The 21926-nt window shown below is 36.5% G+C and overlaps 1 protein-coding gene across 3 annotated transcripts in view; it reads right to left on the bottom strand.

Moving 5' to 3' along the window:
- SLC6A15 (solute carrier family 6 member 15) overlaps positions 1 to 21560 on the bottom strand; it is a 38666-nt gene extending 17106 nt beyond the window's left edge. The window contains exons 1-2 of one of the 3 annotated variants that reach the window (XM_040491298.1): positions 21272 to 21560; positions 3619 to 4086 (exon numbers count right to left, since the gene is read on the bottom strand). In XM_040491298.1, coding sequence (XP_040347232.1) covers positions 3619 to 3907 — 289 coding nt within the window. In that variant the 5' untranslated portion in view covers positions 3908 to 4086; positions 21272 to 21560. Of the gene's footprint in view, positions 1 to 3618; positions 4087 to 19743; positions 19959 to 20551; positions 20662 to 21271 lie in introns of those variants that run through there. The other 2 variants (XM_040491299.1, XM_040491300.1) reach the window with 2 other exon arrangements.
- Between the last annotated feature and the right edge of the window lie 366 nt (positions 21561 to 21926).

Raw genomic sequence — 21926 nt, 5'->3', positions numbered from 1 at the left:
TCATCTTATTGAAAGGGCATGACTTCATTTTCCATAAAAATAATTGATTTCTCAAAATTATTTTCTCAAGTAGGTTTCACAAACTCCAAGAAATCTTATTCACACATTGCTCATCAAGTGATTTATTAAATCTTATTCAAACTCATCTAAATCATGCATTCCAAATCATATAAATTAGAGTGAACGAGATATTCTAGTATTACAGCTGACTTTTCTCCCTAAATAACAACAGGGGAGAAGCGGCTGCCAAGATTGAAAAAGAAAAAAAAAAATAGAAAAATAATAAGAACTTCTACCTCAGACAAATGTTATTTTTTCCCATATATACTTCATTTACAAGGTACATTTCAGGAATTTTTTTGTTTTCCAAAATTCTGTGAAGGGATGGTGACATTGACTGAAAAACTAAGATATTTAATATATATTGTAAAATACATGTGCAAATTTATATATTATCCTTGTAGTAAGGTTTTCATACTTAAAAATTATTTTATAGCAACATCTCAAATTAAGACATATGACTAGTTATTTTAAAATGTGAATAAGTTTGACAATGTTAATATTAGATCCTATTAATTGATAAAGTTAAATGTGAAACATATTCATTCCTACATAAGAATACACATGCAAATCATTCATTAAATAACCCCTAGGATGGACTTCCTACATTCAAATTTCTTATCTGAAGTTTTGTCCAACCAGATACTGTCTAGTAAATCATGCAATTGGGGGTGTCAATGCATCAAATGCATTAATAATAAAATAAGAATCCATTTGTTGTATTTTCCCATTAAAAAAAGACTAGTGGAATTGAATAGATTTTGGAAGTTGTTCAAATTGTTCTGGTGGTTATTCTGCTGAAGAAGTAAACATTACTTTTTTTCAAATTATTTATCTTAGTATATATCTCTGAAATAATGACCACATACAAGAATTTCCCTAATATAGTGGTCCACAGAAAATCTCTACTTTCTTATGATGGATTTTCAGTCTTTCTGACTTAAGTTGATTCTACAAATGGGTATGTAATGTAAAGCATGGATTCATGAGTTTATAAAACAGAATTATCAAAAATCTAATTCTTTAAAAATTTATTTATTTAAGTTCAAGTTAATTAACATACAGTGGAGTACTGGTTTCAGGAGTAGAAGCCAGTGATTCATCACTTACATATAACACCCAGTGCTCATCCCGACAAGTGCCCTTAAAAAATGAACAGTAAAAAAAAAAATCTAATTTTTAAAATGATTAGTTACATTGAGGTGCTAATGACCTGAAAATGTTTCCCAAAGGACTGAAAGAGCATTTTAATACATGCGCCTAGTCCTAGAATGTGAACACATTCACGTATGTGTGCATGACTAGAGAGGGAGAGAATGAATTAAAACTGGATTTGGCGATAGTGCCTCAATTATGTGTGCACGACATGCTATTAGATACTTAGCTTTATCTTCTAACTGAAATTACTCTAACACTAACCTTCATGTTAAAAATAGTCATAGCTAAGATATAAATGAGCAGTTACTATTTGCCAGGCACATTTCTAAGCATGCTACATGTAGTTACTCATTTTTTCTTACAAGAATCCAATGTGGTAAGTACCCTTATTACCCTCATTTTACAAGTGTGGGAACTAAACCAGAAGTAAGTTAACTTGGAAAAAGTCACATGGCTACTGTGGAAAACAGCCAGGCTTCAAGGCCAAATTGACTTCAAAATGTGAGCTGGTAGCTTCTATATTACACTATTTACTAAGCTTACCCATTGTACTTTAAATTTAATATCTTCAAACAAATCAACTTATGCTGGGTTTACCACTTTTTAGTTCTATTATTCATAAAGTGCCTCAAGTGACAGATGAATGAGATTCAACTAGTCTCAGGTTATCTGTCTAAACAGCCAGAAAATACAACTCAAATACCTGTAAGGCTCAATACTATACTGCATGTTGGGTACAGCCTTTTGTATTGACAGCCCTTTTGAAATGAAAAAGTCCACTGGCATTTTATATCGCTGTCCAGTATTTTTTTTATTTGAAGAGAGGAAACAATTGTAGGAAGAACGTTTTGACTCCTATTACATATGACAATAAGGAGGAGGAGCCATTCTGTCTAATAACTAATCTCTAAATATGAAATCCTTTGAGTTCTCCACCAAAACACGATTTGCGTTAAATAGATGGCAACCTGACTTCAGGCAATACAGCCTTCTTCCTCAACAGTATGGCCAGTAAGGCTCATAAAGTGAAAGGCTTAAGATCAGAACTCATCTTCTTCTAGTCTTGGCAAATGGGATGACTCAGGAGAAACAAAAAGCAGGGTAGTATACAGCTCCTTATAGCTGATTTGATACACAGGCTACTATTTCCAAACCTGTTGTTTTGTGCCTGGTTGAATTAACTAAGTAAGATCTTACATATATTTTGTCATCAGAACACCTTAGCTTTTTATCTTTTAATCCAAAAAGAAATTTCACAAATGAATGGTTATATTATCTCATTTGATTTGTACAGAAAGTATAAAACCATATTTTTGTCCAGTCAACTAAACTATCACAAATTGGGATCAAATACCAAAATAATCTTTCTACATTTTGTACAATGAAATTTAGTTAATATTTAGTTTTTAACCACATTTATTTTCACAGCTTCCATGTACATATATAGATAATAAAGTTTCAACTCAAATGTTAGTTAACTTAATATTACTTGACTTTGGTACACTATAGAGCTTGTGTCCTACATGAACAAGCCATTCCCTTGAATATGTTTTTTACTGGTTTTTAAGACAATTTTTGCTAAGTAACCCTTATTATTATATGCACAAATACAAAAAGCTAGACCATTACGTTGATGGATTTATTTTTGTTTAAAGTTATGGATGCTGATTTCTTTTTTAATTTAAATTCAAGTTAGTTAACATACAGTGTAGTCTTGGCTTCAGGAGTAGAACCCAGCAAGGATGCTAATTTCTTTAAAGTTTTTTTTGAAACTAAACATTGTCCCCAAACACTATAGAATTAGGAATCAAATATATATGGTATCTAAGGATGAAGAATGCCTAGCAATACATTAATTATCTGGTTAAATCCCTTCCACTGGGATCTACAAAGTTTTGGTCAGCATTTGAACACTATAATTACTCTAAATTAAATACAATTTTTGTGTGGTAAAATGAAATTATTTCAAATTCAGAGTTCATAAATTGTGTAGAAAAAATTCTTTGTGACTTGTTTTGCCAGTATTGTCTTATATCAGAAACTTTAGGTTTTTCTCCAAAGAGAATAACTGACAGGCATAAGGAATGCCTGTAACATTTGTTAGAAAGTTCAGTAATTTAGAGACGTTTAATAACATCCACAGAAAGAATTTGAGAATGTATTACCCTTAAGAAATCTTTCTTTGAGTATTCTTAACAAGCCATATGCCTCTATGGAAACCTAATCTGAAAACAGAGGTGAGCTCACTTCCAACAAAGGAGTCTCCCTGGCTTTACAATGGAATTCATACTTTCTGAAATAATGAGACTGCAGCAACAACAGGAGCTATTTCAAACAGTCAATTACAATTTACTTAGCAACGTATCACTGAACAACAAAACAAAACCCCCCAAAACTTACCACCTCCGTTCTTCTGACATAGGTATGGGAATCGCCACACATTTCCTAAACCCACAGAAAATCCAACTTGGGCCAGGATGTATTGTAGTTTACTGTTCCAAGCTGGTCTTTCATCTTCAACTTCTGATTCCTCTTCAACATCTATATCTTTTTCCTCCTGAACATCAACAATTAGTTCACTCTTCTTAAAAGCATCATCAGCTGAGTCTTCATTGGAAAGAAGGTCTTTGACAGACTCAATAACTTCATCATCTAATTCTCTTTTTACCACCTTGCTATTCTTCGGCATTTGAAAACGTGGGTAGTATTATTTTTTAAAAATTCCCTTATGGTGAATTTGTCAATATTTTTTGAAAAATGTTAATTGATATGAATAAAAGATGGAGGAGGGTATCAGTTAAATCCTTGATTCAAGGTGATAGAGTCTTAATGGATCCTGGATCTGAATGTCCAATATTCTACAGGTACCTGTAAAATTTTAAGTTGAAAAACAATAATATTTAATGAGAAAAAATATTTAAAGTACTGAAAACTCTTATTAGTTTCTATGATGAAAACTCTCTCTACCAAGTATAAGACATACGATTGTCCTTGGCCCTTCATAGTTTAATGTTGCCAGAAGTATAAAAATTGTAAAGTACACTTGTGCTTCAGGCACATTTTCTTTTAATGTTTATCTTATTTATTTTTTGAGACAGAAAGAGAGAGAGAGAGAGAGAGAGAGAGAGAGAGTGAGCACAAGCAGGGGAGGCACAGAGAGAAAGGGAGACACAGAACCTGAATCAGGTTCCAGGCTCTGAGCTGTCAGTACAGAGCCTGATGTGGAGCTCAAACTCGCAAACCATGAGATCATGCCCTGAGCTGAAGTCGGATGCCTAAGCAACTGAGCCACCCAGGTATCTCTGGACACATTTTCTTTTAACTCACTTCTTCCTTCTTACATAAATCTACTTTGATTTCAGATATACTCCAATGCATAATGTATATGGGATTCATTAGTACTTAAAATTTTTTGACTTTTTTTTAAATTCTTCCTTTTCTCCTGACTAAAGTACATCCTTTACTTTATTCCTCATAGAATTACATACACAATTACATGTCATCCCTATAAATTTGTCTTATATAGAATCTCTTCTGTTCATGTATTCATCTGTTCACCCACTTGATATTAATTATAATAGGGCTACAATTAAGGGATACAAACATTCACAAATTATACAATATCTGCTTTAAAGGAGTTTATATTTGATAGAGCGAAAGGTACATTCCAAATAATTACACTACATTGCATAATTTATATGACCCAATATCATTACTATAGGAGAGATCAGAAACGTTGCATAAAAGCAGCATTATAGTTGGGCAGAAATGGAGTTGAGGACACACCAAACATAAGGAATAGGATAAAAAGATGCAGGAAGCGGTAAAAATTATTATTTGTGTAAACATTCTCTCCAATGACCCCAAAAACATACTACCACCACTTTGGCATTTTCCCTTTATTTCATTTTAGGTTATATCTCATTTCCTTTTCTCTGTTCAAATATAGACCAAGTAAGTCTATAGGGTATGTCTGCAGACCAATCAGATTGTCTATTTCAAAAAGTGCTTAAACATATGAATGCTTCTTTTCAAAATTAGGTCAGAAGACTTAGAAATAATATCCCAAGAAGTCTGCCATTTGTTGCTACAAAAAACCAATTCTTTGATGGAACTGTATTAGATTTACATTCAAAGTCAGAGAAATAGCCCATCATACTTTAATTTATAATCTTCATGAACAAGACAGGGGGCTAGGTAACTCAATGAAAAAGAAAAAAAAAAAAGGAATTCATTAACTTGACCATGTAACTTTTCCTGGTTGCCTTTAGGTAAACAACTTTTATTGGAGGTGTTCAGTTGTTTCCAAATTAAAATATATACCCTAAGAGCAAACACTCATTTAGGATTTGGTGAAGATTAAGAGTTAGACTGTGAAGAAAGCTCTGAAAAACAGCATTCCCAAAATACTTTAAATAATAGATACATCTCTAGAATAAGTGAAAAACTTCTCATGGTAACTATCGTAAAGAGACCAACAAATTTTTGATGTGGAAATAGTTTTAAGAGGTTAGAGATTATGTTTATTTAATTTGCTTTATTTTTCCCGAGAGTTCAGTAAATATTAGTTGAGTAAATGAATAAATACAGCCAGTGAAAAATTGAAATAAGCTAATTATCCAAATAATTTTTGCTGAAGAAACAATCTGACGTATAGGAAATTGTGAGACAAGAATTATGTAAAGATCTACATTTGTTGAATTACCTAAAGATAAATTGTTGGCCCAGTGATTTAACTGACACATAGATAAGAGTATTGGCTTTAATCTGACAAACTAGGAGTTGTGTCCTAGTTCTTTTATTTCTTAGTTGTATAACTTCTCGTAGTTATCCCACTCAGCCCTAGTTTCCTCAATAAACTAAGGTTATCAGCTATTCTTTTCGCTTTTTCCACACAAATAAAAAGGTAAGGAATGTATCAAAGTTTAGAAATACTACTACAGTAAAAACAGCCACCATATCAGAAAGAAAAATTTAAGACAGTGTTACTCATGAACCTCTCCCAAATTAATTATCTCGGAAATTGTAGTATTTATTCTATGTATTTCCAAGTCTTTGTGGAAAAAAATACACAAACAAAATGAATGAAAAATAACAATGATGGACACTGCTGAATTTTTAAAAAATACTAAATGAATAATCATATCAACGTACAAACAATATCCTTTGGCAAAGTTTACATTTAAAAGTTTCTATCAGAGGAGCGCCTGGGTGGCTCAATTGGTTGAGCGTCCAGCTTAGGCTCAGATCATGATCTCACAGCTTGTGAGTTCGAGCCCAGAATCAGGCTCTGTGCTGACAACTCAGAACCTGGAGCCTGCTTCGGATTCTGTGTCTCCCTCTCTTCCTGCCCCTTCCTCACTCGTGCTCTGTCTCTCTCTCAAAAATAAATAAACATTAAAAAAAAAAAAATGTTTTTAACGTTTCTATCAGAGTACCCAGAGTTCATATTTTCCACGAAAAAAAATCGTCAAATATAAACAAAATTTAAATACAATGGTATATTATAAATGCCTAAAATATATGTAATATATGAAACCTATCTAACTATATATACAGATTATATAGTACATTAGTCCTAGGCAACCTTTATAATATTAAACATACTAAAAAGGATGTTAAATAGGTTGTTTCACTTATTTAGAGCTCTCTTCACTAGGCCATAAGCCCTGCCTGGAGAATGGCTTTATCTTACTCATCTCACATTCTTAAGGTTTAAACTTGTCTGTGAAGTGAATGAACTCTAAGAAGTAGGACAGAATTATATTGTTATGATAACTACACGTATTCTGCACTATTACACATTTGGTTGTTTTGGGGGGGGGGGGTTGATTTTTTACTCCAAGGACCTATACTCATTGAGTCAGAGACATTCCTTTCAGAGGCTGCATAAAACCAAATGTAAAGATATAAATTGAATTTCTGAATGGATTTGTAAAAACTCAGTATGAAAGACAACAATTTGGAAAGTAAATTAGCTTCATATTTTCAAGACCTAACTTTTCTAAATTATATCATTTTTTATGATGCTCAAAGCTTACCTGAAGATCCTAGTTAATAAAAGTAGGCCATATATATAGATTAAAAAGAGAATAAAAAGCCAGGTTGACTACTGCCAAAAGTATATGGGTCATTGCTACATCTGGGAAAAGAAGAAATGAAGCCAGAATGTTCAAGAAGGAAGTGAGGTAGAAAGTAATAAAGTATCACTACTCTACAGGTCACACAGGAAGTAGGATAATCAGTTTCAAGGAACTGCACAGCTTCTGCCAAGCTAGCACCAACCATTCCTGTGACAGAATCAAGCTATCATTTACTGCACTTCACTGCACCTATGAGTTGCATTATCAGTCTACATCACTACTGGCAAAAGGTCTCCTCTCTACCCCTGAGCAACAGATATTCAAGATCCAACATCAATAAAATATTGCCCATGGGTCAAATACAACACACTGTCTGATTTTATAAATAAAATTCTAATGGAACATAGATAGCCATGCCCACACATTTACATCTTTTCCATAGGTAATTTTGTGCTGCAACAGCAGAGTCACTTTGTATGTACTGCAAAGCCTAAAATATTTCTCACTATCTTGAAAAAAATTGACAACCACTGTTCCAGAGAATAAATCTGAATTGAAGATGTGGAGTTTCCTAGACCACTCAATCCAGGCTCCATTTGAATGACATGAATTTCTTTATAAAATAGTGTGACAAGATAGAACTCTACACATTCAAAGATAAGCAATTACTAAGAATGAAAGGGTTTTATATGGAACCAGGGAGATGGAGTGGTAGTATTTGAGAGGGGAAGAAATATAAGCAAAGACAAAGGTGGAAAATATATGTCAGGAAACGGAATGCTCAAGAGTTTCAAGTAGATTACTTATTAAAAAAAAAAACAAATTCAGAGATTCAATAAATTAAAGATTAAAAAGTTCCCCTTTAAAAAAATCAAAGAAAAGATATTAAAGATGAATAGAAATAAAAAGTTAGGTGGATGAATACTAAATATAGAAATTGGAATATTCATTATAGGAATAAAAGGCATATTCGGAACAAATAAAGGCTGCTACAAGTACATCCACAGACATCAGAATAGACTTAAGGAAACTTCTCAAAAAGAATGAAAAGAGTCAAATATTTTAAAGTAATTCAGAGAAAAAGCTAATGGAAATGGAAGTCAGATAAAGGTGATACAACAAACATAAAATTGGTGTACCCAGGAAAGAAAATAGAATATAACATAAAATACTAACAGAAGTTTTGCTTATACTTATATTTTCAAATAATAATAATACAGAAGGGTCAACACTGAAAAATACTGGCATAAAGATTCCTAGGGACTTCAAGCAGAGTAGAAAGGGGAAATAAAAAGACTTCCCAGTATACTTAATAACCTCTAAAACAAAACAAAACTAAACAAAACTAAGAGGAAAAAATACTTACTTTCTAATTTTTGTAATCAATTATTTTGTATTATAATTATAAAGGCCACAGGCAAATATTCTTATCTAAAAGAGATCTGATGATCCCTATTGGGGAGGGAGAGAAACAGGTTACATGATCGTGAACTTTGGCCAACCAAGAGAGAAAACAAAGTAAGTATCTCAGTAATAGAGAAGGCATGTTAAAGGATAGCAGTGAACGTTAATTTAAACAAGAAATAAACTTCAAAATCTATATGAATTATGTTTAGGGGAAAATATAAATTAAAATTTAAAAAATAACTGACAAAAATTGGGAATTAAATGGGAGAAGACAGAAAGAAATAAAAGTATGAGGATGTTCTCATCTTTCATATCAGGAAGCAACTCAGAGTACCTTCTAAATATGAAACCCATAGTTGAAAAAAATGATAATGCCCAACCTCTTCACATTTTCATATAATCCTCCTGATTTACTTTTAATGGGATCTTGCAGAAATTAACATTTCTTGCTGTGAAGAGACATGTATTGATGCCAAACACTTATATCTAGATTCTAGAATCAGATTGAGTTCAAATCCTATTTCTATCACTTATGGTTCTATGAGCTTGGCTAAGTTACCCTGTTACCTAATAATAAAGTGCTTGGGTACATGCCAGCATGTTGAGAGGACTCAATATACGTCTTCTTTCATTACTATGATTATCATTCCTCTTACAGTTGTATTATGTTACAACTGGCTTGTTGCAAATTATTCTATTAAGAATAATGGTAAGTCCAGAGCCAATGCTATATGTTTAAATTGTTGTAACATCACTTTGTTGTCTAGTAACAGTTTTCTATTGCTGCATAACAAATTACCTCAAAACTTAATAAACAAATGTTTTAGTTGCTTATGATTCTGTGTGTTTGCAATTTGAACTAGGCTTAGATGAACAGTTCTTTCATTCGTCTTGACTCAGGTCATTTCTCCACTACAGTCATCTATCAACTGAAGTGGGGAAGGATGGTCTAAGATGGCCTCACTCACATTCTGACAGGAGGCAGTCTATAAGTCAGAGCACTTTGGTTCTCCTATATGTAGTCTCTACAAAATGCTAGCTCCAACTTGTTCACATTATAAGCTCAGACTTCCAACTCCAGCCAAAAGAAGTAAGCCCAACCTGTGGGTGCTAGTAAAGCCTCTGTTTGTTTAGCATTTGCTAATGTTTCACTGGCCAAAGCAAGTCACACATCTAAGTCCAGATTGATTACAGAATGGATAAACACCACTTTTTGATGGCATGAGCAACAAAGTCAGATTGCAAAAGTACAAGTAGAGAGAAGAGAAAAATATTGCCACCATCTTTGAAAATAATCTACACTTGTCCAGTTAGAATTCCTCTCTTTGGATTTTGATTCTTGAAGAGAGGAACAAAGAGATCAAAAGGTTGGCATCTCACTCAATTCCAAAGGCATTATGCCGAGGCTGTAACTACTACTGTAGTCATGGATTCTGGTTCCTATTTTTAAGAACTGTTTTCATTCTTGCCCTTTTCCATCTCATTGCCAAGCACCCCATTGTTCCTTTGAGCCCCTGAGCTCCTGAGCCTTGCCAGTATTTCTTCCTTATTTTACTTTATTTTTGCCTCTTAGCCAGCATCAGTTTCTGCAACTTTCAAACAAAGAACTCTGAATAATACAACACTATAAATGTAAAACAACTGGTGTCTTTCTATTCATCACAATAAATGTTGGGGATGTTACATTACTTAAATTTGGACACTTATATTTACATTTTTCTCATTCTCCTATCTTTGTATTGCTTTAATTATCTTCGTATGTAATTTTTCAGAAAAAAAAGACTAAAGCACTTAAAACAAGATTGAAAACATTTTTATATCAACATAATAGATTTCTAACTCAGTGCTTCTCAACCCTAAGCATTTTTAATGTCTTTTTTCTTTTTTGAGATTATTTCCTTGCCTTTCCACATAAATTTTGAAGTCAGCTGGTTAATTCTACACCCCTCCCCCCCCCCAAAAAAAAAACAACCAAAAAAACAACCAAAAAAACAACCAAAAAAACCAGCTTGCTATAATTCTGACCGGGATTTCATTGATTCTATAAACCCATTTGGGGAGCACTGACATCTTAAAACATAGAATTTTCCAATCTACGAACTTGGTATATCTCTTCATTTATTTATATCTTCTTTAATTTCTCTCTGGAAAAAGTTCATTTTAAATACAAGTTTCCTATCCTGCAACAATGCTGAAATTGAGCTGATGTTGTTTTAAGATCCCTTAGAATTTTTATATACACAATATGTTAAAGGTAAATAAAGACAGTTTGGGTCTCTCATTGTTTATCTTTAATTTCTTTTTCTTGACTTACCATACTGGCTGTGACATCCACTAAAATTTTGAACAGAAGTATTAAGAACAGACATCTTCATCTATGCCCTGATGCTAATTGGAAAGTACTCAATATTTTACTAAGTACAATGTTAGTTATGGATTTTTTTTTTTTTCATAGATGCCTTTTGTCAGTTTAGGACAGTTTCTTTTTATTCCTAGTTCAGTGAGGGTCATTATTATTTTTTTTAATCCTGAGTCACTATTTAATTTTGGTGCATAATTTTTTACCTGTATTAGGATAATCATATAACTTCTTAATCTATCAATATAATAACATCAATTGTTTTTGTATTTTAGACCAATTTTTCATTATGAAACAAACCCACTGGTCAAGATGTATTACCTTTTTAATATGTTACTGGAATCAGTTTGCAAATATTTTGGTAAGGATTTTTTCAACTTTATGGGAACATGGATCAATAATTTTTTCTCTTGGATTTTGCTTTTATGATTTTGGTAGACTTATAAATGGAGTTTTAAAATGGCCTCTCGGGGCGCCTGGGTGGCTCAGTCGGTTAAGCGACCGACTTCGGCTCAGGTCATGATCTCACGGTCCGTGAGTTCGAGCCCCGCGTCAGGCTCTGTGCTGACAGCTCAGAGCCTGGAGCCTGTTTCAGATTCTGTGTCTCCCTCTCTCTGACCCTCCCCATTCATGCTCTGTCTCTCTCTGTCTCAAAAATAAATAAACGTTAAAAAAAAAATTAAAAAAAATGGCCTCTCATTTATTTTCTGAGAGAATATACGTAGAATTAGTTTTATTTCTTCCTTACATGTTTGGCAGCACTCACCCATAAAGCCATCTGGGCCTGGAGTTTTCTTTAAGAGAATATTTTTAATTAAAAATTCGATTTATTTCATTGATATACAGCTACCGAGACTTTCTTTTTCATGTGTTATTTTTGGTAACTTGTATTTTTCAAAGAATTTGTCCATCTCATTTAAATTGTCAAATTTGTTTGCAGAAAGTGATTCATAATATTCTGCAGTTTTTTAATAGCTGTAGGCTTTGTAGTCATACCACATTTTTAATTCCTGATATTGTTAATAGAATAGACAATATTCTCAGCATTTGTCTTAATTAGTCTTACTAATATTTTCACTGCACTATATATTTAACTCAAAGTATTGTGCAATTCTTACCCTATCTTTCAAGACTTTTTAGCTCCTAAACTATTGTTACAACCTCTTTTGTAACTTAATTAAACTCTAATTAACATTTCCAGTGAAAATATGCAGACTTAAAATAACAGGCAGGCACTTGCATCTTAGAGACAAGAGAGGACTCAAACAGACATGTGTGCACTGGCTAATTACTGGTACTTGCCACAAGCTTAATATTCTACTAATAAAGAACTAGAACAACAGCGAATTATCTCCCCGACTTGGGCAATTACAAATTTTACTGAATAAAATTTTCTTTAAATACAAACCAATTATGAACACCGAGTCTGACATTTACTGTGGATCCAAATGAAATTTACTTTTCTAATTCTTAATATATAGGATAAAAAGTAAAGACTATTCGAATAAAAACAAAATGTGAAACCAATTGCAACACCCAAGAAAAAAATGACACATCTTGAGACGTTTATAGTTATGGAATAATTGTGAGAGAAAAAAAATAAAAGATTCTACAACACACAGAATTAATGATCTTCATAAGTAATACAGAAAATTTCAACAATACAGAAATCAACCTAAGCATTTCTTTTCCAAATTATATCCCCTTTACATAAAATGTTTGCACTAAGCAAAAAGATGACAAAAATCACAGAGCCAATCAAAAGAAGAGAAACAATTTTTTGCAAATGACAATACAAAATCGAACTTAAACTTTATATATTTTGCCCCCCAAAAGGTGGACTATAACACACCAATCAGGATGGCTAAAATTGAAAACAAATTTTAAATTTTTTTTTTCAACGTTTATTTATTTTTGGGACAGAGAGAGACAGAGCATGAACGGGCGAGGGGCAGAGAGAGAGGGAGACACAGAATCGGAAACAGGCTCCAGGCTCTGAGCCATCAGCCCAGAGCCTGACGCGGGGCTCGAACTCACGGACCGCGAGATCGTGACCTGGCTGAAGTCGGACGCTTAACCGACTGCACCACCCAGGCGCCCCACAAATTTTAAAAAGTAAAGAAACCAAAAGTTGGTAGGCATGAAAAGAGGCTAGATCAATCATATGTGGCTGATAGAAACATAAAATAGTACAGCCACTCTAAAAAATAGCTGGCAGTTTCTTTTAGCACTAATAATAGAGTTATCACACTGACCAGCAATTTGCACTCTTAGACATATATCCCAGAGAAATAAAAACTTATTTTCAAGCAATAACTTGCACATAAATGTTCTTATCAACTTTATTTATAATAGCTCCAAACTGAAAACTACCTAAATGTCCATCAATGAGTGAGTGGTTAAACAAGTTCTAGTACATCCGTGTCATCCAATATCAGCAATAAAAACGAAAGAATTATTGATACATGCGATAACTTGGATGAACCTCAAGGAAATGATGCTGCATGGGGGAAAAGCCAATATTAAAAGGATACATATTGCATAATTATTCACTTATATAACATTTGTAAGATAACATAATTACGTAGATGAACCACAGAACAGTGGTTGCTAGCAGTCAGGGGAGAGAAGGGCCGGTGGGTGTGCTATAAAGGACAAAGGAATCTTGTGAGATGGTACAGTTTAGTGTCTTCATTGTGGTTAAGGATCACAGGAAGCTACACATTTGATAAAACTGCAAAAAACCATACACATATATACACACACAGGCAGGGACCCTGACAAACTCTCCGGCTATCCTAATATCAATACACTGGTTTTGATATTGTATTGTACATTTATACAAGATTGTAAAATGAGAGAGCCCAGGTGAAGGGTACACAAGGACCTCCTTTTGTAACTTCCTGTGACCTGGCAATTATTGCAAAATTATAAGGTAATTTCGATAAATTGAAATATATTTTTTGTTGATTTCTATGAATCAAGGACAGAGTTTAAATCTCACTTAAGTATTTTAATAAATCTCTTAAACATTTTAAAAATAGACAAAAGTTCTTCTAAACACTTAAATTACATATTGAAAACACCTCAAATTTAGACACTATATTCATTTCCTAAGAATGCTGTAACAAATTACTTCAAATTTAGTGGCTTCAAATAGCATAAATGAATTCTTCAAAGATCTGGAAATCAGAGATACAAAGTAATTTCAACAAACCAAAATCAAGGCATGGGAAGGTCCCTCCCTCAAGAGATCTAGGGAATAGTCTGTTCCTTGCCTTTTCTAGCTTCTGGAGACTGCCAGCATGCCTTAACTTATAGCCACATCCCTCCTATTACAACCTCCATCCTCACACTGTCTCCTCCTCTTCTGTGTGTATCTAATCCCCTTTGACTCTTTCATGTAAGAGGACATTGTGGTGACATGTAGCACCCATCTGTACATATCAGGATAATCTCTTCATGAGAGGATTATGTCTGCCAAGACTCTTTTTCCATATATGGTGACATTCACAAGTACCAAGAATTAGTAGGTAGACATATTTTTTAGCTGACTACAGGCATAGAATATTATATCACACTTATTTGTATAGTTGTATTGTCCTATCATGAAAAATGAATTTGGAAGCAAATGTTTTATTCATCACCATGTTTTATTCATGACCATCATAAAATATCAAGTATGATCTTTCTTAGTTATTTCCCATAGTAGATTGTTTGCAAAAAGAATGTTTTTAGTTCCTCTCAATGCTGCGCATGTCTGCCTGCTACTCCTCCCATTAGGAAACGGAGCCTATTTCCTCTTCTCTTAATTCTGGGCTGTACCTGAACTTGAGTTTGAATTCTGGAAGTAACTGAACCTGCTTGGACCAGTAGAAGGCAGAAGTGACACTGCAAGTTCCAAGGCTAGGCTTGAAGAAGCTTGAAAGTTTCTGCTTTCACTCTTCTGGAATTCAGACACTATATATAAAAGTCCATATGCCCTGCTAGAAATCTCACATGGAAAGAGAGAGAGAAAGTCTCAGTCAGCCACCAATTGTTCGGCCATTTAAGCTGAAGCCCTAGGCACAAGAACAAAGGCACTGACATTCTAGCCCCAGTCCAGCTGCCAGCACATACCAAATGGAACAGATGAAGTACTCAGCTGAGCCCAGACAACACACAAAATAATAAGAAATAATAATTCATTATTGTTTTAAGTTATTATAATACCAGAAAGGTAACAGACGCTAAAGAGGCTAAATAAATCATTGTTTCAAATCTATTGGAAAAAAAAAAAAATGGTGTGTGTGTGGGGGGTGCAGTTTGCGATGTAGCAACAGATAATTTAAACATTTGCCTATGGGGGAGATAAACTGAATATTCACTGAATTTAACTGGAAGTATAAATATTTAACTCTACTGAAATTTAAAATATTGTCCAAGGAACTGTTCACAAAGGGGCTAGACCCATACAAAAGGGATGTAACTTAGAGTTTAAACCCATGCAGTGATTTTCTTTTAACCGTAAGATAAATATTAATCTTAAAAGACACATTTAGTTATTCTCATGTAAAGTTTCATGTGGTCAGCCTTATGTTTAAGGCAGTTATATATCAGAAATGAAACAGGAATTATAATAACAAAACCTGCAGACATCAAACTGATCATAAGGGAAGAGTAGCAAAACACTCTATACACATAAGTTAACAACTTAGATAAAGGGGACAAATTCCTTGAAAAACACGAACCACCCCAACTTACCCAATATCAAACAGATCATGTAATAGCTCTATATCTATTAAGGAACTTAAATGCATTATTTCTAAACTCTCACAAAAGCAATCTCTAGACCTACCTGGATTCAATGGGGAACCCTATCAGACATTTAAAGAAGAATTAACACCAACTCTGCACAATCTCTTCTAGACGAGAGAAGTAATGGAACACTTCAGAATTCATTTTATGAAGCTAGTGAAGCTAGTATTACTCTGATACTAAAACTATAAGCAGATAATGCCAGAAAAAAAAATGTTTAAATGTAAAATATAAAACTATAAAGATGTCTTAAGTAAATCATTGGAGAAAATCTTTGCAATCTAGAGCTAAGCAAAGAGCTCTTAGATATGTCATCAATAGCAAAATCCATCAGAGCAAAATTTGGTAAACTGGACTTCAAAACGTAAAACTTTTACTCTGTGAAAGAACCCATTAAGAGGACAAAAAAATAAGCTAAAGACTGGAAGAAAAATATTTGCAGACCACATATCTGGGAAAGGGTCTGTATTTAGGACCTATAAGAAATTCATAAAACTCAACAATTAAAAATATGGGTAAAAGACATACAGGGGCATTTCACTGAATACAATGCGTGGATGGCAAATGAGCACATGAAATGAGGTTCAACATTATTAGCCATTAGGGAAATGCTAATTAAAACTACAATGAGATGTCATTGCATACCTCTCAAAACAACTAAAATATAGGGATGACAAAATTCTGGCAAGGATACAGAGAAATTGGATCATTCATACTTTGCTGGTGAGAATAAACTAAACAAGCAACGATCATATAACCCAGAAATTGCACTCCTGGGCATTTATGCTGGAGAAATGAGAATTTATCTTCCATAAAACTTGTAAATGAGTATCCATAGCAGCTTTATTCATAATAACCCTAACCTGGAAACAACCCAGATGTCATTTAATGGGTGAATGGTTAAACAAACTTTGGTAAATCCATACCATGGAGTACTACTCAAAAATAAAAATAAACAAACTAGTGACATACACAACTTGAATGAATCTATAGACAATTACGCTGAGTGGAAAAAGCCAACTTCAAAATGTTGCATATTATATGATTCCATTTTGATAACATTCTTGAAATGCAAAATAATAAATATGAAGAACAGAGTGATGCGGTTGTAGTTATAAAGGGTAACACAGGGAGCCTTACAGTGATGGAACTGTTCCATAACTTGACTTTATCAATGTCAATATTCGGATTATGATGTTGTAAAACAGTTTTTCAAGATGTTACATTTTCAGGAAATTGGGTGAAGAGCACATAGAGCTCTCTGTATTATCTTTGAGCAACTACATGTGAATCTATAACCATCTAAAATAAAAATTGTTTTAAAACCCTACTCCACTCACTAAAAACAATTTTCTTTGTATTTTTATGCTAATAAAACTGGCTAAATTTAATGATTCCACTAAATCTCATCTGCTGCTCTAATATAATTTTACTATTAATAATGTTGACAGTAGAGACTTTCTTGTAAATTCAGATCCTAAAAAAATCATGGAGCCAAAACACTCATTGGCTTTTATACCTTACTCATTTGGCAGCATCTGATGCCTGGATAGGCTCCACACCCAGCGCCATGGGGCTTGAACTCACGACATGTTCTACCAACTGAGACAGCCAGGCACCCCAACTATTGTTTTCACCTTAGAATATATTTTAATCTATACTTGGAATAAGTAATACAGTTATATAGTATCAAATGGCATAAAGTGAAAAGTATTCCCATTCTTTCCCTCAGCATATCAGTTTCACCCCCATCTCCCTGTAAGTCACCAAAGTCCTCCACAGGTATTGGTGTATATTCAAGCTAATAGGTGTGTTCTTCCACCCACCCAACCTGTTTTTTTTTACACAACTGTCACTATATGTATAACTCTGCCTTTTCGTTTTTCACTTAAAAATTCTTCAAAAACTTTTGCTCTCATTACAATTGCTCGTTTTTGCCTTTTGTTTGTTTTGTTTTGTCTTAATAATTATATGATAGACCATGGCATGAGTATACATTTAGGTTATTTCTGATAATCTGAATCAATGTTCAAGCAACTGACTTTGTATATCTGGCATTTGCATATCTACAGAATACGTTGTTAGAAGAGGAACTACTTGATAAGAGGTTATGTGCTTCTATAATTTAGGTAAATACTGACAAGTGGCTCTTTATAAAAGTTGTCTCAACTTGTACTACAACTAGCATGTATGAGACTGCCTGTTTCCCTCTGCCCTCTTGAAGACAGTGAGTCATTTTTTTTTATCTTTGTCAATCTGACCAGTGAAACAACTCCCAGTGTAAGCATTTCATTCAAAGATAACAATCAATGAATCTTATGTGAAAGGATACCTTAGTGTATTAATCACAAGGAAATAATGTGACCTTCAAGACTGAAAACAGTTCTCCAACAAGTGATACTGTGCATTCAAAACTACCCTGTAGCCCAGTCTCTGGGGCTTGTTATTCACAGAGAAATATAAGTAAATCACTATTGGTCAAAGTTAATATTTAAGTCGATAAATTCATTAAAAGTTTACCATATGCATCCAGAAGAGTAGTTAGGGTTTACTTTAAGTTATAAGGGAAATTGGAAATAAATATAAAGAGTCCTGCCGTGTAACTTTAAATGTTTTCATGTATCAGACTACGCCCATGGAATTCTGTTAATGGCATCTGCTCAGAAACCATTTTAATATTACTCTGCATAGAATATATTAATATATCCAATCATGCATATGTATGTAGTAATAAAGAGTTAACACATTACCCAAAAGAAGTGCAGAAGTAAATTGAGAAGCAAAAGTTTTCAGAGCTTTTGATAATCAGCAAGGTCTCTTTCAGGTCTATCATTCTAAGTCAATGTCTTTTTAATTACCTGGGAATTAAACCCAGAGTTCAACACAATACAAATTTCTTACCTATTTATACACAAGTTTTATTTTATGACAGGACAACTGTATTTTCTAACATGCACACAGCAAAATTTGAACACTGATCACTGAGTAAATTAATGATTATAAACATAGAGTTTAGGTTTTAGTAATTATTCTAACTTAAGTTGACAATTGACCAGTAAAGCATTTCATTTGATTATTAGTATCTCAAATAGCTATTAGCCAATTTAAAAATTCTTCTACTATTTGCTATGATTTGAATGTTTGTGTCCTCCATTCCAAATTCATATGTTGAAATTCTAACACCAGGATGATTGTATTAGGAGATGAGGCTTTTTGGGGTAATAAAAGTAACTTCAGAGAGCTAACTAGCTCCTTCCAACATGTGAGGACACAGTGAAAGTTGCCATCTATGAACCAGAGAGCAGGCTCTCACCAGACACCAAATCTGCTGGTACCTTGAATTCTAAGGCTCCAAAACCATGAGAAATAAATTTCTATTGTTTATAAAGCTCCCAGGGCATGGTATTTTGCTATTGGCAGCCTCAACAGACCAAGACGGTATTTCTTACTTATGTTATTATTTGGATGACATAGCACTTATTTTCTAGAAACACATATAAATAGCTTTCTTAATGCCATTAAAATACTATCTCTTGAGTTAACAATATTGGAGGTACACAGTAATTCTGGAATCAAGAAACAACATACAATCAGAGAAAAGAAAACTTGTCAACACAAGAGACTGTCTTCCTTTCAGAATAGTGTTAATTGCTGCCTTCCTGGAAAAAAAGAACACATTACATGTTTCATTTGGATGAAAATGTCCAATGAATTCAATAATATATTTTACTCCAATAAATCAACACGTATCATTGATCATGTGGATACAAAGGGTACGCACACAAAAATAAAATATGATTCTGATGATCGAATATGCCGAATATAATGAGACACTCTTCAAGGAAAATTCATTGCATCAAGTACTTATTAAGTACTTACTACATAAGTCAAAACTAGTAGGAGGCGTCAAAGACAAAAGTAGGTCTGCATGTCAACACTGTTGTTGCGGAAAAGAAATGCGGCGGAGGAGGGGGGGTAAGAACCTCTACAAGGTTGCTTCGTCAGAGAACGATACTTCCTAAAGCAAACAGTTTGTTTCCTGTATCCCCGGAAAGCAACCAGGCATAAACAGTTTTTAAAACTGGGTGATGAGGCTCTTAAACGCAGTACACAAAGCGAACCCTCCAGTCCTCTTGGTGCTTTCGGGCAGTGAACCGTACAAACGACGCAGGCTAAGAAAGGCTGGGTCTACCTTTAAGACCTGGAAGGGAACGACCCGACTGGGAGCAACGAACGCAGCCTCATTTGCATAAGCACCCAAACACTGCTGACGTCACCGCGCCGGAGTGCGGACCCCGCCCCGTCTTACTCCAACCTTTCCCTGGGAAGGAAGAGGATGGAAGGAGGGAAGGGAGCGAGACGCCACGGAGCGCGAGCCTGGGGGCTTCCCTCTCCCACGCGCGGCAAACGCCGCTCCTCGGCTTAACGGAAAAGAATTCCCGTTCTTGCGGCCTCTGCGACAGGGTGGGTCCACGCCTGTCTCCGGGATGTCTCGGCTCGGCGTTGCGATTCGTTCGCTTTTACGAGGCTGGTATGCCTGCATGTTTTGATCCGGAAGCCCCTCCCTGTACTCCAAACCGTCCTCTGCCCAGGCCGCGCACACACGAGCCGAGCGAATGGTGTAGAAATGGTCTGGGTTTCCCGTTCCGCCCATCCTCTCCTTCACATCCCCGCACCACCATCTCACCGCCACACGCTCAAATTCCTGGATGCGCAGAAAAACACACAGGCTGTGCTTTCTTCTGGAGCCACGTGCCCTGTGCGGCGAAAGGCCCGCTTTAGGACCCTTAATCCAGGATGCCTCAGGCTAGGGGGAAACGGGGGTCACGTGAAAACACACAGCCTCGGGGGATCGCGTTCGGCGGTGGCCAAAAGCAACGAGAAGCGAATGACAAATGAGCCTGGCTCCTCTCCCCGCGCCGCCGCCCACCCGCACGGGGATCGGCTGCTAACTCCCCTAGAACCTCGGAAGCGCCTCGCTCCGTCCAGACCCTACCAACTTTCCTCTCGGGCTTGCCCCAGTTGGACCCCCCGCCCCCACGTCCATTCCTCACTGGACTTGGAAGCCACTAGTTTCTCGGGGATGCTGTAGGCGATTTCCACCACGAGAAGGAAGGATGGCGGAACGTTTCAACCCATGTGCTTCCCCTACTCGCGGCTCTCGCCTCCTCCCCCCATTGTGCACAGGTGCAAGACACAGCCTGGAGGGTCGCGCGCCGAGCCCAACTTCACCCTCAAAAGCTTTAGAGCCGCCCGCCCCCCCCCTCACCCCAGGACCCAGCTCGAGTCCTTCCCGGGATCCATCCATCAAGTCCGCTCGCGCCCCTGTCCCCGGGCTCCGGGGTGGCTAACGGGGAGCCCCGCCCTGCCTAAAACCGTGCTCTTAGCTGTAGGAGCGTGTCATTACCGTTCCCGTGTCTCCACCGGGCGCCTCTCGCTTCTCCCACGTCCCGACAGCAGCGGCAGTGGCCAAAGGGTCGGGTCCAAGTGGCTGCGACAGAGGCGGGGAAGGAGCTGTCCAGAGAGAAGCAGCCGCTGGCCTCGGGCGGGCCCTGGGGCTGGGCTGGAGCGGGGGGGGGTGGGGGTGTCGCTGCCCTGCGGGCTGGCTGCGAGGGACTCGCGAGCGCCGGTGTGTCGGCCAGGGAAGGAGCGCGAGATGCAGGCGCGCGGGTGCGTGCGCGCGGGTGTGTGTGAGGGTGTGAGTGAGGGTGTGACGGAGGCGCCCACGTGCCCGGCCCGCCCGCGCTGCGGCCGCCGACCCGCTGCGGGGGAGAGGGGGAGGCTGCGGGCGCCGCGGGGGAAGGGAGCCGGGTCGTCCGGCTGGGCGCCGCACCTCCCCGCCCCGCCGCTCCTTGACGCAGAGGCCGCTGCGGCTGCCCAGCCGCGTCCACCCTGCGCCCCGGGATGGGCCGGCCGGGGCGGCACCGACCGAGCAGGTCCGCTCCGAGGCAAAACCGAACGGATCCCCCCCCCACTCCTCCGCCCCCCTGCCATCCTAGCCTCCCTTAACCCATCCAACGCAAAGGACAGGCACCAGTTGCCCGCCCCGCGCCTTTGTCTCA

This window comes from Herpailurus yagouaroundi, unplaced genomic scaffold (genome assembly GCF_014898765.1).
Source record: "Herpailurus yagouaroundi ecotype Mexico unplaced genomic scaffold, PumYag 182, whole genome shotgun sequence".
NCBI classification, from domain to species: Eukaryota; Metazoa; Chordata; class Mammalia; order Carnivora; family Felidae; genus Herpailurus; species Herpailurus yagouaroundi.
The sequence above is the reverse complement of the archived record's forward strand: the minus strand, read 5'-3'. Positions and strand labels throughout refer to the sequence as shown.